Source organism: Mesocricetus auratus, unplaced genomic scaffold (assembly GCF_017639785.1).
Source record: "Mesocricetus auratus isolate SY011 unplaced genomic scaffold, BCM_Maur_2.0 Super-Scaffold_100007, whole genome shotgun sequence".
In the NCBI taxonomy this organism is placed as follows: domain Eukaryota; kingdom Metazoa; phylum Chordata; class Mammalia; order Rodentia; family Cricetidae; genus Mesocricetus; species Mesocricetus auratus.
The window spans coordinates 96925974-96941119 of NW_024429191.1; the positions used below are offsets into that span (position 1 = coordinate 96925974).

The 15146-nt window shown below is 55.0% G+C and overlaps 1 protein-coding gene across 8 annotated transcripts in view; it reads right to left on the reverse strand.

The window, feature by feature from the left end:
* Positions 1-411: 411 nt before the first annotated feature.
* The window catches only part of Slc38a10 (solute carrier family 38 member 10), a 52648-nt gene continuing 37913 nt past the window's right edge, over positions 412-15146 (reverse strand). For 2 of the 8 annotated variants that reach the window (XM_005069821.4, XM_040750168.1), the window contains 7 exons: positions 12773-12929; positions 7161-7328; positions 6398-6847; positions 5785-5889; positions 4678-4701; positions 2485-2661; positions 412-2029 (listed from right to left, as the gene is read on the reverse strand). In XM_005069821.4, the coding sequence (XP_005069878.1) occupies positions 951-2029; positions 2485-2661; positions 4678-4701; positions 5785-5889; positions 6398-6847; positions 7161-7328; positions 12773-12929 (2160 nt within the window). In that variant the 3' untranslated portion in view covers positions 412-950. The remainder of the gene's footprint in view (positions 2030-2484; positions 2662-4677; positions 4702-5784; positions 5890-6397; positions 6848-7160; positions 7329-12772; positions 12930-15146) is intronic. The other 6 variants (XM_040750166.1, XM_005069822.3, XM_013113314.3 and 3 more) reach the window with 6 other exon arrangements.

Below are 15146 nucleotides of genomic sequence, written 5' to 3' on the forward strand. Positions count from 1 at the left end.
CGGGGTGTGGCCTGGTTCACATATGATCCATTGGCACTCCTGGACCTTCCAAGCTCTTCATGGCAGGGCTTGGGGACAAACCAGGTTCTTGTCCCTCCATCTCAAAAGTGCCTAACCCGGCAAGGGAATGACAAAGCAAGACACCATCTCTTCAAGGACAACCCAATTGTGTGTTCCTGCTGACTTGGGAAACACAGCCCTGCCCTCTGAGCTTAAGGCCATGCAGCACATGACCCCAAGGCTTGCCCTGGTGACCAGCCTGTCCTTGCTCAACCTCCTCCCTGTGGGGCCCCCAACTGTACTCATCCACCTGAGTCCAGTGATGATGGCTGGGGAAGGTACCCCATGATCTGTTTGGTACCATCCAGGTTCCTGAATAGGTTTTCCTTAGGCAAACCAACTTGACTCATCAAATGTTAGTGGTGTTTTATTTTGTGTTTCATAATCAATTTCAAAGAATGTGGATGACGGGAAACCAGGAGGATCATGTACCTCCTTCCCCAACCCAAGTCAAGACATACCCAACCCGGGGCCTGATGGGGTGACGGGACGGGATGGGGACACAGATGCCTACTGCAGGTCTGCCACACATGGAGAACATGGGACAATCAAGTCAGCGTGGAATCCGGCTGTGGCAGGCTGCGGGTTAGATGAGGACTGTGCCCTGCTGTCTCTGTCGGTGCTGGACAGACAAGCGCTGCCACAGAGCAGCGGAGTCCAACCCCAGCACTGCCTTTCCTGGGCTGGCTCAAGGCCCAAACCACACTTGGGCCAGTGGGTGCCTTGGCAAAGCCTTGCGGCAAGTGATACCACAGAGTGACAAGATGTCTGGGGCTACACGCTCCCAGCTCATCATGAGGGGCTTAGATGCCAACCCCTGGGGACGTAAGAGCGTGGCCTCCAATCAGGGTGTCGCTAGGGAACACCAGCTGCTGTTCAATGTCTGGCTCTCACGCTTCCTCTAGATATCCAGGCAACTGTCTAATTTGCCGACTGTGCACCACCTGTACCGCAGCCCCCGCAGCCTGACGGAGCTGGGCGTCCAGGGCACTGCGGAGATCATTCACCTGTACATTAGGCAGGGAGTTAAAGTTGATGATGACTCCGTCCTTCGGAGCCAGCTCCTGCTCTGGAGGAGAGGCCAGATCCCGCCGTCTCCTCCGCAGGTCAGAGCCAGCCTGCACTTTCAGGTCTCGGTTGGGTTTGGCATTCTCTTGCTTCTGAGCCCCAGGCACAGCTAGTCTCGGCCCAGAATCAGGATCTGGCCTCTTCTCGGGCTCCTCGATGGCAGCACCCCCATTTCCTCTGTGCTGCTCCTCAGGAGGTATGCGAACCCCTCGGGGGTCCTCACTTCTTACCTCTGGGGGAGAATCCTGACCTTTGTCAGGGATGATCTGGGGCTCTGGCTGAAACCTGGCCTGGGGCTGGAAGCCTGTATCTGCTGGCCTAGCCGGGACCATGGTGGGTCCTGATTGCCTGGACTTCGTGCGAGAGTCCTCAGCCTCTGCCCCTGCCAAGGACTGGGCAGGCTCCTTTGGAATAGCGGCACCAATGGCCATTGCTTCCTTTGCAGTTTCCTTCCTTTCTTGGGAGCCTCCACCAAAGGCATCTAGGTGCTGCCTGGCGCCTTCCTCTGCAAACTGCTTCTCTGGACTCTTGGGTGGTGCCCCAGCAGAGTCTGGCTTGGGTGCTGGTTCCAAGTCCCTGGGGACCAGGTCCCTCATAGCTGCAGCCACCTTGAGTGCAGCGCCCTTCTGGTCCTCTCCCAGTTTAGTCTGGGCCCCTTGGGGCCCTGTGTCAGAGCCACCGGCAGGAGGGTCAGCAAGGTCTCTGCCTGGCTCTGCCTTGGCTTCCTCCAGGGGTTGCTGGCCCATCTCTTGGGGTGGAGCAGGGCGACCCCTAGGAGCTCCAGGCCCAGGCTGCACAGGCTGTGGAGGGCCACCTTCTACTGTCTCCCCGGCATGCTCATCCCGGGCCGCCTCCTCCTGTCCTTTGAGTACGGCCATCCCAGGCTCTGGCTGCACGTCTGCTGCAAATGAAGGTGGACATCAGTTTGGCCAGAGAATTATGAACACAAGCTTCTGATGCACTGACTGAAAAGAAACTTTCAAGCAGTGAAGAATCACTAAGAGTTGGAGAGATGGCTTTGCAGTGAAGAGTGCTTTAATGGCCAGCAGTGGTGGCGCACGCCTTTATCCCAGCACTCGGGAGGCAGAGGCAGGCGGATCTCTTTTGGTCTACTGAGTAAGTTCCAGGACAGCCTCCAAAGCTACACAGGAAAATCTTGTCTTGAAAAACAAAAGTAAGCTTGCTGTTCTTGCTAAAGACCAGCGCTACGTTCCCAGTGGTCTATAACTCCAGATCTAGGGGATCTGAATCCTCTCCTAGCCTACACATACGTACATAATAAAAGACATAAATTCCCCCCACGCTTCTGGCCACCAAGTCTGAGATCTAGCCCCAGGCCCCCGGGGCTCGCCCTACCTGGCTTAGCCTTGTCGTCCTCGCCGTCCTGCCGCTGCTGCCGGATCTCCTTGTGCTGCTCCTCGATCACGGCCAGCAGCTTCTCCTGCTGGTCCAGGAGGCGCTTCTGCTGCACCTGCTGCTCTTTGATCACCTGCAGCAGCACTGCGTGGTCCAGCATCTCTGCCCTCCCGGCTTCTGGCGGCGACACACACAGTCAGGTGCCCTCCACAGAGGGCGGCCTTGCAATGCAGAGTGACCCCCGGGGGAACTGGCCCTGCCACGCCTGTATCAGCGACCCTGCTCCCTGTGTCACCCCTCCCACTGGCACGGCAGGGAGGCACGGACTGAGCCACAGCGAGCGGGATAAGCCCTCGCCAGGATGAGCCTCCAGGCAGCCTTCCTGGCCAGCAACAGCGCTGCCTGCTTTTACTCTCGCCCTCAGTGTTCAGACACAATGGCAGATCCAAGTTCCCTGTCTGTGGTGGCTGAAAGTGCACGTGCAGACAAAAATTAAAGGAATGTACCAGAAAGTTAGAGGTTCACTAAGCTGGGTGATTCTCCCCTACTACCTCACATAGTTGTTCTAGGGCTAACACAAGAGAAAATAAAACCTAAAACCTTTAAAAAAAAAGTTTTAATGTCCTGGAACTAGCTCTTGTAGAGCAGGCTGGTCTCCAACTCACAGAGACCCACCTACCTCTACCTCCTGAGTGCTGGGATTAAAAGGTGTGCGCCACCACTGCCTGGCTAAAGTTTAAATATTTTAGGAAAATTTCTTCCAAGATGAAGAGAATCTTAAAAACAAAAGAAGTCTTCAAGTGGACGTGAGAACCTGTCGCAGGAAGGAAGAGAGCTCCATCTCATCGACAGGGGTAGGCGGTAAAGAGGGACAAGCCACAGACCAGCACAGGGAAGATGAAGGCCTTCCTATGCAAATTTGATGTTTCCCATCCAGGTGACACTGGTAGGGTACGGCCCAGTCTCACCCACACGTGCAGCTGGTGCTGCTGGCTTTGACTACAAGCACTTCAGCACTGGGCCAGTTATCCACAGCAAGCAGCCAAGGCAAGTTCACTGTTTCAGCCCTACATTGTTAAATTAGACATCTTTAGAAGATGATGGGTGAAGGACCGGGTGTCACAGCATAGAAACCGTCTTGTGTAGGGGATGGAACACACCTTTGACCTAGCACACAAAAGATATAGACAAGCGGATCTCTGTGAGTTAGAGGGCAGCCAGGGCTACATAGCTCCCAGATGCAGGGCACGCGCACAGGCTCCACACCAGCAGCTAGCTGAGGAAGTTCACAGTCAGTGTCCTTCCAGGGGCAGTGATGAATCCCCTTAACACACCCTAGGGCCTCCTCAGGAGCCAACGCAAGGAGAGAAGGGCAAGCTGGACAGTGGAGAGGACACTGGGGCCCACTATGAAGAGAACAGAGTCGACCTAAAGGGAGACAGCGGTCCCTCTTGCCGATGCCGAAGGTTCAGACACTGGCTTGGGAGGAAAGGCTCCACAACACAGGGCTCTTTCTTTTCCCTTGGCACGGAAAAGCTCAAGCACTCTCCCCAACAGGCCACGCCTCACCCTGACTGTATGATCACATATCTACCAGCTGTATAAAGACAAAGTTATACACATTGCTGGCACTTCCCAGCCGCTAAAAGCAAGGTTCTGAGATAGCAGGCCCCGTGTTTCACGTGTTCCTCAGCAGACTAGCTGACTGGTTCTGGGAGAGAAAGAAAGGTGTCATGTCCTGCTAAAGTCCCACGTGGCAAAAGGGAGACAGCACGGTGACTGGCTTTTCCCAGCCAGAACCGACCAGGACCAGGTGTACAGATGGGATGGAAACCCCCACACCAGACACAGTGGGATAAATGGACGCAAGCCACACACAGCATCAGCAGGTACATGCAGCCCCAACCCTGTCCCTAGCTCAGGTGTTACCTTAAGTTACTTATGGACACCATTCGGCTGTCCTCTGAGGACAAGGCCACAGGGGCCGAGGAGAACTACAGTTGAAAGGAAGAGGGGTCTGGAGGGCCACAGATGCCGCCTGGGGTTCTGCTGCATCTGGAGGGGTGCACTCCTCGGGACTGACACGTATTCATGCAGGGCCCTCACAGGTGGAGTGTGCCACCAGGGAGCCGTTCCCACACTGTCGGGGCCTCCACACACATGCTTCTCTTGCAACACAGTCCTGAGCCATACCTGCTACTAGTTTTTTAATCTCAGCTGTCCATCCCATTGAGAGGCATTTGGAAGAGAGGCACAATAGGGAATAATGAAAAGTCTCTTCTTCAGAAAGAAAAAACAAAAGAGTCAGACATGTTTAAGTGACAGATCACAGAAAGTGGAACCAACAAATGTAGTCAGACTAAAACCAGAGAGGAACAGCAAGTGCGGGGAGTCTCCCCAGCAATCTGTAAGCGCCAGCGAAGCAGAAGGGACCTCTGAGCTCTGCCTTGCAGGCCTGCACTGAGACGGTCAGCCTGGAGCAGCCCCATCTCAGCTCAGTTGCCGGGCAGCTACTTAAGTCTGGCCTTCAGAGCTGAGTGAGAAGCAAACCCTGGATCTTTCCACACCCACTTAGAGGTGGGGTATAAACATGCAAGGCAGGCCTGGTTCAGACATGTCCTAGGCAGTCCTGGGAGTTTGGCCCAGAAGAGCCAAGCAGCCCACTGCCTGCTCCTTACACCAGACCAGGGGTCACACTTCAGGTGGGCTTTGTCTTGACATGGAGATTCACCAAAACACCCAAGTGAGTGGTCACTGGAGGGCTCCTGGGAGGGCCACCACCACCTTCTCCATACACAGATACCACTGGATCCACCACAGAAAGTCAAAACGGACATGAAAGTTTAGAGAACTCGGGGCAAGCCAGCCATAGCAAACTTCAAATGCCAGCGTGGGCCTGGACTTTGGGTGTGACAAGGACACAGGGCGTGCTGCTGACCACTAAGGCACAGCTTTCGGGTGAGTCTTCACACTGGTGTCCTAAGGCCACACTCCTAGCTGGCTTTGCACACCCTGAGTAGGGGAAACAGCAGCATACATGCTTTAAGATGAAATAAGAATGGTAAGTAAAAGCCATGTAACTATGTGACACTTTTTTTTAAGGGGAAAAAGGGGAGATAAAAACGTCCCTCGAGAGGTGTCAGAGGGAAACTACCGATGGGAAACAGCACGGGGTTGCTGAAGGTGCTTCCTTGGCATAAAAGCCAAGGACCAGAAATTGTGGAGCAGGAGGGATCCGGGAGCACCCAGCCCAGCCAACCTCATTCCGGGGCTCCTTCTGAGGGGCGACGGCAGCCTCACCTTCCAGCTTGCTCCCCGCCTGGTCTCCACCTGGTTTCTCAGCCTCCTTCGGCTCCCTCTCCTCTGCAGGCTCTGGCCTTTGTGCAGGGAGCTCCGCCTTCCCACCTGCACACAGGGAGACTCTCAGCTGGTTTGTTGAAAAGTCAAAAAGCCAGGGGTGGGGTGAGGGGCTGGCAGGTGTTTCCTAAAATGACTCCATAGCTAGCCACCCCCTAGTACAGTTTATATTCAACCTGATGATTACCAGGGAAGTAATAAAAAAAATATTTAACAATCTCACAGGCTGATGGCAGCGAGCCAATGTTAACTACCTTCACCAATTAAAATGCACGCACCGTCCTAACCGGCTCTTAGACGGGCACTTAACAATGTGTTACCTGTCAAGCGTTCCTGCACTGTCCCCCCGTGAGCGCCCAGACACACGAGAACAGCATGGCACCTGACATTTAGAGGTCTGGCAAACAACTGCGTGACAGATATTATAGAAGCTGTCAAGCCACCGGGCTCTTCTCTGCTCACCAGCTGCGGAAGGGGCTGCCACATTCACATGCTAATCTCGTGAAATGAGAGAGCAAAGGAGCTTCCCCAAGCCTCCCAGGAGGCTGACACTCACCCTCGTGGCTCTCCAGGTCAACTTCCACCGGCTTCCCCTGGACCCCTCCAGGCTCCTGTGCAGCCTCTTTGCCATCACCTGCCACCGAGAGCCTGGACTGGGGGACCGGATGCAGATCTCCATTGTCTGGTCTCAACTCTTCCTTCCTGGGCTGGACAGGTGGCTGGCCATTTGCTTCTGGAACCTTCTGGGGATGTTCAGCTTCCCTCACAACCAGGGCTTGCTCGGGTCTCTTCCCTTCCTCCCCCCTCTCAGGTTCCTGCTTCCTCTCTGACTCGGGTGCAGGTGGTGCCACCTGTCCCCTGTCCCCAGGGTCTCCTTCAGCTGTGAGCCTGGGAGGTGGCTTTTTCTCCTCTGGCCCTTCCTGGTCTTGGCCTTCATCCACCACCACTTTGTCATGAGGAACGGGAGGCTCATGGCGGTGGGCCTCGCCCACGGGGACAGCAATGCCTGGAAGGACACAAGGACAGCGTAAGGTCAGGCTGAAAAGAGGCCCCGCTTTACCTTCCCAGGGAATCTGAACTGGCCTCTTGGCTCCCAGCAGTGTTGACATGGGTCACTGCCTCAGATCCCTCCACAGCCATCTGAGGACTGGCAAGCTTCCTGGAATGCTAATGCTGCGAGAGGAAGGGCAGTGGACAGTTGCCTTGGCTGAGCGCAAGGCAGAGCACGGGTCTGGGCTGAGGGAGCCACGCAAGCCCTTCCTGCACAGCGCTGCAGGATCCTTTCTCCGTCAGGCAGCCAGTGCCACCCAGCCGCTTACCCTGACCGGGGCGGTCCAGCTGCGCGGCCTCTTGCTTCTCCTTAGGGGCCTCCCCTCCAGGCACCTCTACAGGACCCTTGATCTGGGCCTGCTCCAGTGCCTCTGTGTCCTCCGGTGGCTTTGGCTTCTCCTGGCTATTCTCAGCAACAACCATGACAGGATCCTGGACTGCAAGCATAGCACAGTGAGCCGCCAGCAACCAGTACAGGCTGGGCCATTCTCCTAAGGTCAGGGCCACACAGCAAAGCCAAATGGCAGAGTGGAGGTGAGTTTCCTCCCGTTCAATCATTATTATCAGATAAGCAGCAAAGAAAAGTTTTTTTTTCATTCATAATAAAAAAAAAGTCAAAATTCAATTTATAACTATAGGCAGATGGCCACTCTATGCAATACTTGTCCACAACCACCAGGTGGCAGTATGAGCACACAGCCAAGCAATGTCCTTAGTGTCTCCCAGCAGGCACCAAACTGCTTGCCCTAAGGTTTAGACTGAGGTCTTTGAAGAAAAGAGTACACTGGATGTGGTTGGGAAGGCCTGTCAACCTCTTTCTGCTGGTAAAGGAAATTCACACCACAGGGTGAGAACAAAAAGAGAGGCTACCAAAGCTGCCCTTCACATGCCCACAGAACTGGAGAAGACTACCTTTGAGAGCTGTGGATCTAGCTCAGTTGGGAGCATGCACAGGCCCTGGTCAGGGTTCTGTCTCAGCAGGGCATAAACCAGGTACAGCATCATCCTAGCACTTTGGAGTTGGACTCAGGAACATTATAAATTCAAGGCCATCCTCAGCTACACAGAGTTTGAGGCCAGCCTGGGCTACAAAAAACAAAACACGCTGGCAGTGGTGGTGCACGCCTTTAATCCCAGCACTCAGGAGGCAGAGGCAGGAGGATCTCTGTGAGTTCGAGGCCAGCCTGGTCTACAGAGTGACCCTGTCTAGGAAAACAAAGAAAAGCAGGGTTGTTTAGCATGTCCAGCTCAGAAAACATGTGGTCACTTGTACACAGTTCTCTGTTCTGCTCCCTAAACTCAAATGTCAGTTTGGCCATACAAGGCTGATTAAACAAGGATGGCTTTCCTCATTGTACTCTTCCAAGGGAGGTGACCCTATCACATCTGCTATTGTGACAGGTCATTATGCACACACACGCACACGCACACTCCCCCCGCCCCCACCACACACACAGAAACGCAGAGTCCCTTGGATTCCTGACCCTAGGGCACCTTGTCTTTCCCAGCACCAGGTCAAAGTGGCAGGGATTGTTTTGGGCCTCTGAGAAGAGATGACTGGTTTTTTATTGTTTTCAAGATAGAGTTTCTCTGTAGACCAGGCTAGCCTCAAACTCAAAGACCAACCTGCCTCTGCCCCCCAAGTTCTGGGATTAAAGGTGTGCGCCGCCACCACCCAGCTAGTCGCACCTTCTCAACGGGCAAGGAACTCACTGGTTCTCAGGGAGCAGCCTGGGCTCCCCTGTGCTACCAAGTGGCCCGGGCAGATGGAATGAACCAGTCTCCATCACATGGTAACCCCTGGCACAAGTAAGATGCACCCATAAGCCGAGGGGGAGAATGAAACAGAAGCTCTCCTGTCCAAAGCATGGTCTACCCTGAGTGGTGAGGGGCACCCTGCTGCTCACTGTCTGGGGTCCTGGGGAAGCTCCACGAGGCAGCACAGGGTGTGAATGACCTGCAGCTGCCCTGAAGCTCCTCTGGGAGGCCATGCCTGTCTGACTGACAGCCAGGGGCTTCGAAGGCCTTCTAGCCTGCAGTACCAGCAGCCAAGCCCCACCAGCAGTGGACATGACCTCCACCAGGGGTGGATACTGACAACGGCCATGGCCACAACAAAACATCAACCCTCAAAGCTGGCAGCCATCAGAGCCCCCGTGCGATCTGCTTCCAACTTCAAGGTGACCACGGGTGAAGACAGTGCACTGGCGACAGGCAACTGACAGCTAAGAAGCAAAGGCCCGGTGTGACTCCAAGGATGCGCCCCAGTGTTCAATGGGGTGGCGACACCCTGGCCACCAGACCCCTCACGCATTCTATTCCCTGTAGTCACCTGACCTGCTGATGGCAAAGACCGATATTTGGGCTTCCTACGGTCGCTACTTGCCGTCACATTCCGGCAAGGCCCTGGGCTTCTCCCACACACAGGAATGGACCAATGAGGTGACAGGCCGCACGCTCGGCTGCTGCAGCTCTTCCCTAGGGGTCAGATAGGAGTCTCGCCTCACAGAGAGCAGGTGGCAGCTCCCTCAAGAGCGTCCTTTCCTCCTTCAGTCGGTGAGACGCCGGCCTCCTGCTATAGGCTGTATGGCCTCCCCTCGTCCACCCATCCCTTGTCCTCCAGCCCTCTTGGAGACAAGCTCCTCCAGTCCACCTGACTGCTGGGCTTGAGGCCGCTTCCACCTCTCAGGACAGTTAGGAGCTGGACGGCAGCCCTGCTGCCCACCGGCCTCACTTGCTCTCCCTGGATGTCTTCTTGTCGGCAGAGATGGGAATGTTCGCCCCTGGATGCTGGCATCCAGCCCAGATGCTAAAACACCGTGGCCTATGGACGAGCCCCTGGTGGAGCGAACAGCCCCACCCGTAGGGGCTGTCCCCAGGGAGGAAGGAAGAGAAATGGCCTAACACTTTTCTGAAAGCCAGACCCTGCTCCAGGGAGCTTCTGCTTTGTTCTCCAGGTTTTAGTGAGGAAAATGTCACTTGCTGAGGTCTGACTTACAACCCAATCGTCTGGCCTTAGCTGAAGGGCTCCATAGCTCACCTTCCCCTCCTGGGAGCTGGAGGGCTGGGCTGCTGGCCCCGACCAGCACAGTGGAACCTTGACATCAGCAAGCAAGCCTCCCTTGCTCTTCTTTCTTGGGTCCTCCTCAAGCCGGTGTGTGTGGTGGGTGACCAGGGAGAGTCAGTGCTGCACCTCTGGAGCCACACCACAGCCCCGTGCACTCAGACTTGACACCGGCCAGCAGCTACGAGAGGAGTCCCTCTAACCCACCAATACCTTCTCCCCAGGGAAGCCCGTGAAATGAGCACACTGCTAGCTCCCGGCACACCAGCAGAAAAACTGAACAAGGTTAGAGTAGGAGCAAGAAGCACGTGACACAGAGAACCTTTAAAACCTCCACAAGGCACAAGGGAGAGGTGACAGAAGCCCCTGTCAAGGAGTCAGCCGAGGGGAGGAGCATATAGCATCAGGGTCTCTCCTGGACACTATCAAAGTGGCTAGGGCCTGTTGCTGCTGCGGGAAGAGTGGCCAAGGTAAGGCAGCAACAGAAACCATGACGGTCCCAGGGAGGGGGCGAAGACAAGACAGGGGGAAGGTCTACCCACTGGAGGCTCCTCAAGTCACCTGTGCCCTGCACCCGTAGAACCCCATGGCTGCACAGCATGTACCCCTAACCCTGCTCCCCACAGCTGCCTCCATGCTGCAGGCGGGAGGGGGCTGGGGCACAGGCTTGAGCTGGGCTGCCCCATGGTGCACAAGGTAAGCTGGAGGAAGGGAGCAACAGAACACAGCAGCAGTATTCAGAGAAGGAGCCGGAACAACACACAACCCAAATCCGTCCCCAAGACCATCTAGAGAACCATCGGGCACAGAGACGATTGGCCTAATTAGACTTTTTAAATGGATAATTGTCTTTTTGAGCTTTCACAGGGACTCAGCCAGGCCCACCAAAGGTTCAGAAGGCCAAGCATGGGGCCCGGGCTGCACCTGATGGTCGCATGTGCCGTGCGTGAGGGTACGAGTCACCGCACACGCCAGGCTCCCAGCAGAGCAAGCAGATTCTGTGGCCCCACATTAAAGAGACCAATAAACAGGCTCTCATACCCTGACGGTGCAGCTGACAGGGCAGCCAGAGGAGGCCCTGAGCCCCAGCCCTGCCCAGATGAGGCAAGCCCTCAATTAGGCGAGAGGTTGGGTGGCTAGAAAACAGAACTAGCTAAAAACAGACGGCATGTGGTTCTGAGAGGAGCCACGTGTGTTGTTATAGCCTCGCGAAGAAATGGAAACCAGATGTGGCCTCTGAGAGCACAGGTGAGCAGGCGGCCTGTACATGCTGTGGAGATGGGACGCAGCTGCGGGCTCTGACGAGCGGCTGCACAGCACGGCAGTCACAGGGGCCTGGTGTGGACTGGAGAGAACCAACCTCATTACCGGCCCGGCGAGACAGAACTGCGCCGGGCTCTGCCTGGATGACCTCAAGGTACACAGGGCCATGATGTGCTCGCTGCCCTCAGCAAGAAACCACACCAGGCCACCACACACCCCTTCCTTTTCCTGTTGCCGTTCCCACGTCAACACCTGTTCTCTGCCCGGTGGCATGGGCCGTGGCATCAGACTGGCTCGTTAGCTGGGGAGAGCGTGGATGCGCACCTCCTTCCTCAAGCAGACTTCTTCCCAGTCCAAACCACCAAACCTACTGCCACATGACACACAGCACCCCGCAGCTTCTCAACATCCCGTCCTCATCCTCTGAGGACCCAGCGTCCACCAGCATCCCCCAGTGACCTCGTGATTCCTGGCAGCTGGGACAGGAGAACTCTTCTCTCCCTTCGCCAATCCAAGAAGATAAAAGACAGCACCCACAGCTACTTCCAAGCCCTGGGCTGAATGAAAAAGGAGGCCCAGGAGAGCATCTTGGGGTAGCTACCAAGGGATAGGTGACAATGTGTAGTAGGCCAGCATCTACATAACAGTCTAAAATTGCCAGGGAGGATGAGGCTTTTGCCTACCCCTGCTTTCCAAGAGCCAGAGTTAGACAGATGTTTCATAAATCTGGACCCAAACTCTCTGGCTTGTAGTCTAATGTATGACACCCCACACTGCCAGAGACAGAAGCCCAGGATTACCGTTATCCAGGACAGCATCCACCACAATGGCCATACCTTACAGCCACTAGGCAGGCATGGGGTCTCAGCTCACTGGCTAACTGGCCCTGTGTTCCCCTTACCAGCTAGCTATACCTGGGAAGGCCTGGGGGTACATCAACTACCCCAAACAGACACACACGTAAAGTGACACTCTAAAGACACACATCCTGTTCCCCCTGTGGTGTGGCCACAGATGGGGGTGCTGGAGTGCCACCAAGACTCTGCTGAGGTAGTCTGCCAGTGTGTGACAAACTTGTCATGCCAAGAGTGAAAACTGAAACAACAGAACAAAGCTGAGATATCCTAGCTGGTTTTGTCAAGGGGGGCACCGGCTCAAATTTACATCCTCAAAACTGAACAACAACAACAAAAAAAAACAGATGTGGGCAACACCCATAAATTTACGTACCTTCTAGTGTCCGCAATGGCCAGGTATGGAGGCCTGAGCCGAAGCTGGCACTGTGCCATCCCCCGTCACCCACACACGGGTGGCGGCACGCTGCCAGCCTCCAATGTAGAGGGCATGCCTTCGTGTCATGGAGTTGGTGGGGCCCAAGGCTAGAACCTCCACTATCTCCATCACTCATAGGACAGAGGCTACCAACCGGGAAGCAAAGTCCTTGAAGTGAAAATAAGGGGTCTCCTAGAAAGCACTACCATGACCCTGAGTTGACGCTGTGGACACTCACACCAAGAAGGTTCAGGGGAGGTGGGATGGGGCCTTTGCATATACCTGACAGCCGGGCCGCCTCCGCTTTAATCCCGCCCTCGGTATCTCTCCGGCCACTTCGAGCTGCTTCCTGTGCCAAGTCCAGAGGGGCTTCTTCGCTCACAGACAGGGTAGTGAGTGTGCTGACCACCAGGACGCCCAGGCCGACCCAGAGCACCACCTGGACCAAAGACCCCAAGATAGGAGGCGTGATGACAGTCCCTGTGCCCAGCTGGAAGCTACGGGGACTGAGGCTTCCTGGAAGGAGGAAGTCTCCTTTTCTTTTTCTGACATGGGATTTGCTACACAGTGCAGGCTAGCCTCAAACTCACAACCTTCCTGCCTCAGCCTCTCCTGAGTGCTTGTTAGGGGTGCACCACAAGGTCAGGCTGGGGTCAGGATTCTCGACTACTGTGCAGAGAGCCAAGAATCTCTGGGTAGCTATGTAACTCGGAGTGGCCCCTTGTGTGTACCGTTATAGGGTGCATGGTCCCACAGGACCCCGTGGGTGGGCTGTGCAGGGAATCTGGGTCACACTGACTGCGCATCCTGCCATCATGTTACCCACAGCAATGCTAGGTGCATGTGACATGCTGCTGACTTTCCTGGGGCCTTTTCTTCCTGAAGGACCCTATCATTGGTAAATTCTGCGGTACTACAAGCCCTCATCATATGTCACCCAGACACCGCCTGAGTCACCTCTCCACTGTGTGTCTGGGATGATCCCAGTACAGGTGCTGCTGTTTCTGATTTGGCCTGGCCTCCTCAAGCTTCCCGAAAGGCAGTAGCTCCTGGTTGCACAGTTCTGTGAGAGGTGATATCTATGCTGCCTCTTGCCTGGCCAAAGGCTCTTTTCTGGTTCCCTACCTTGATGTCTATAAGAGCCAAAACTCAAAACGCGTTTCTGAATGGCTTCTGACTCATAAAGATGTGTGCATATATGTATGAGTGTACATGTATGTGAGAGTGTCTACCCATGTGTGTGTGTGCACAGCACATGCATATCTAGTTGTGTGTGTGTGTGTGTGTGTGTGTGTGTGTGTGTGTGTGTGCAGCACATGCATGTCTGGTATACCTGCAGGAGACCAAAGGCGGCACCAGTTAGCTCTGGACTGAAGTTATAAGCAATTATGAGCCACCAGGGAATGTAATCTGGGTCCTCTCTAAAAGCAGCAAGTATTTTTTTTTTTTTTTTGGTTTTTTATGAGACAGGGTTTCTCTGTATTGTTTTGGAGGCTGTCGGTCCAGCCCGGCCTCGAGCTCACAGAGATCCGCCTGCCTCTGCCTCCCGAGTGCTGGGATTAAAGGCATGCACCACCACCGCCAAGCTGCAGCAAGTATTTTTAACCATCGAGCCACCTCTCCAGCCTGGCCTACTCTTCAAAAATCAGCACCAAACAAGCTGGGCGGTGGTGGTGCACACCTTTAATCCCAGCACTTGGGAGGCAGAGGCAGGTGGATCTCTGTGAGTTCTAGGCCATCCTGATCTACAGGGTGAGTTCCAGGGCAGCCAAGGATACACAGAGAAACCCTGTTTCGGAAAAGACAACCAAACAAAAAACCATCAGCACCAAAGAGCATGATCACAGAAGATAGAGCTCCATAGGGACAAAGAGCCACCACTCTCAAGTTTCAGGAAAAGCCCATCTGTGGCCAGACACCTTGGCAGGGAGTCTGGTGTGCCTCGTGAATGTGTGGGGACTCTTTAGGAAGCCCTGACCCTTCTGGCAGGAACTGTGGTTAGCGAGTGTTCCAAAGTATGTGTAGGGATGCTATCATACCCATGTCCCTTATGTCCCACAGAATTTGGGCTCAGGGCCCCTCGCCCCCAGCACACCCTAAACTCTTTCCTTAAGCTCTGTGGAGGCCCCGCTTCCTTCCTGAAATTCAGTGTTATCAGTCCTCATGAGGAAGAAAAGAGTCAGGGAGCAATGCTTATGGGGTGGTAAAAGCAGGCATGGCCACAGCCCCCAGGGGCATCTGCTCCCCAAGGAGGTAGTGGTGAGACCTAGGATGGCTTAGCGCTGAGGCTGTCACGGTGTGAAATTGGAAATTCATTAGGGCCCTGATGACCCCTGCTGTGCCCCCATGTCCTGTCTTGTCCTAATCCTCTTCTCAAGGCTCCTGTCCCCTAGCCATGATAGGGAACAGAAACCAGGCTCTGGACTCGAAGGCCAGAGGATCCACATGGAGGTTTAAATCAACCACTAAGGGACCTAGAGAAGCTTCACATCATGGTCTGCAAACCCAGAAAGCCCTTCTCAGTGTGGACAGGCACTAAGTCTTGCAGGGTAGCAGAGCTGGTCTTCCAGGGCCACTCTCTAACCCAGCTCAATGCATTCTGCGTTTCTCTGGCTGACGGCAGAAGCCCCGAGAGAAAACACTTCCCCCAAAATGC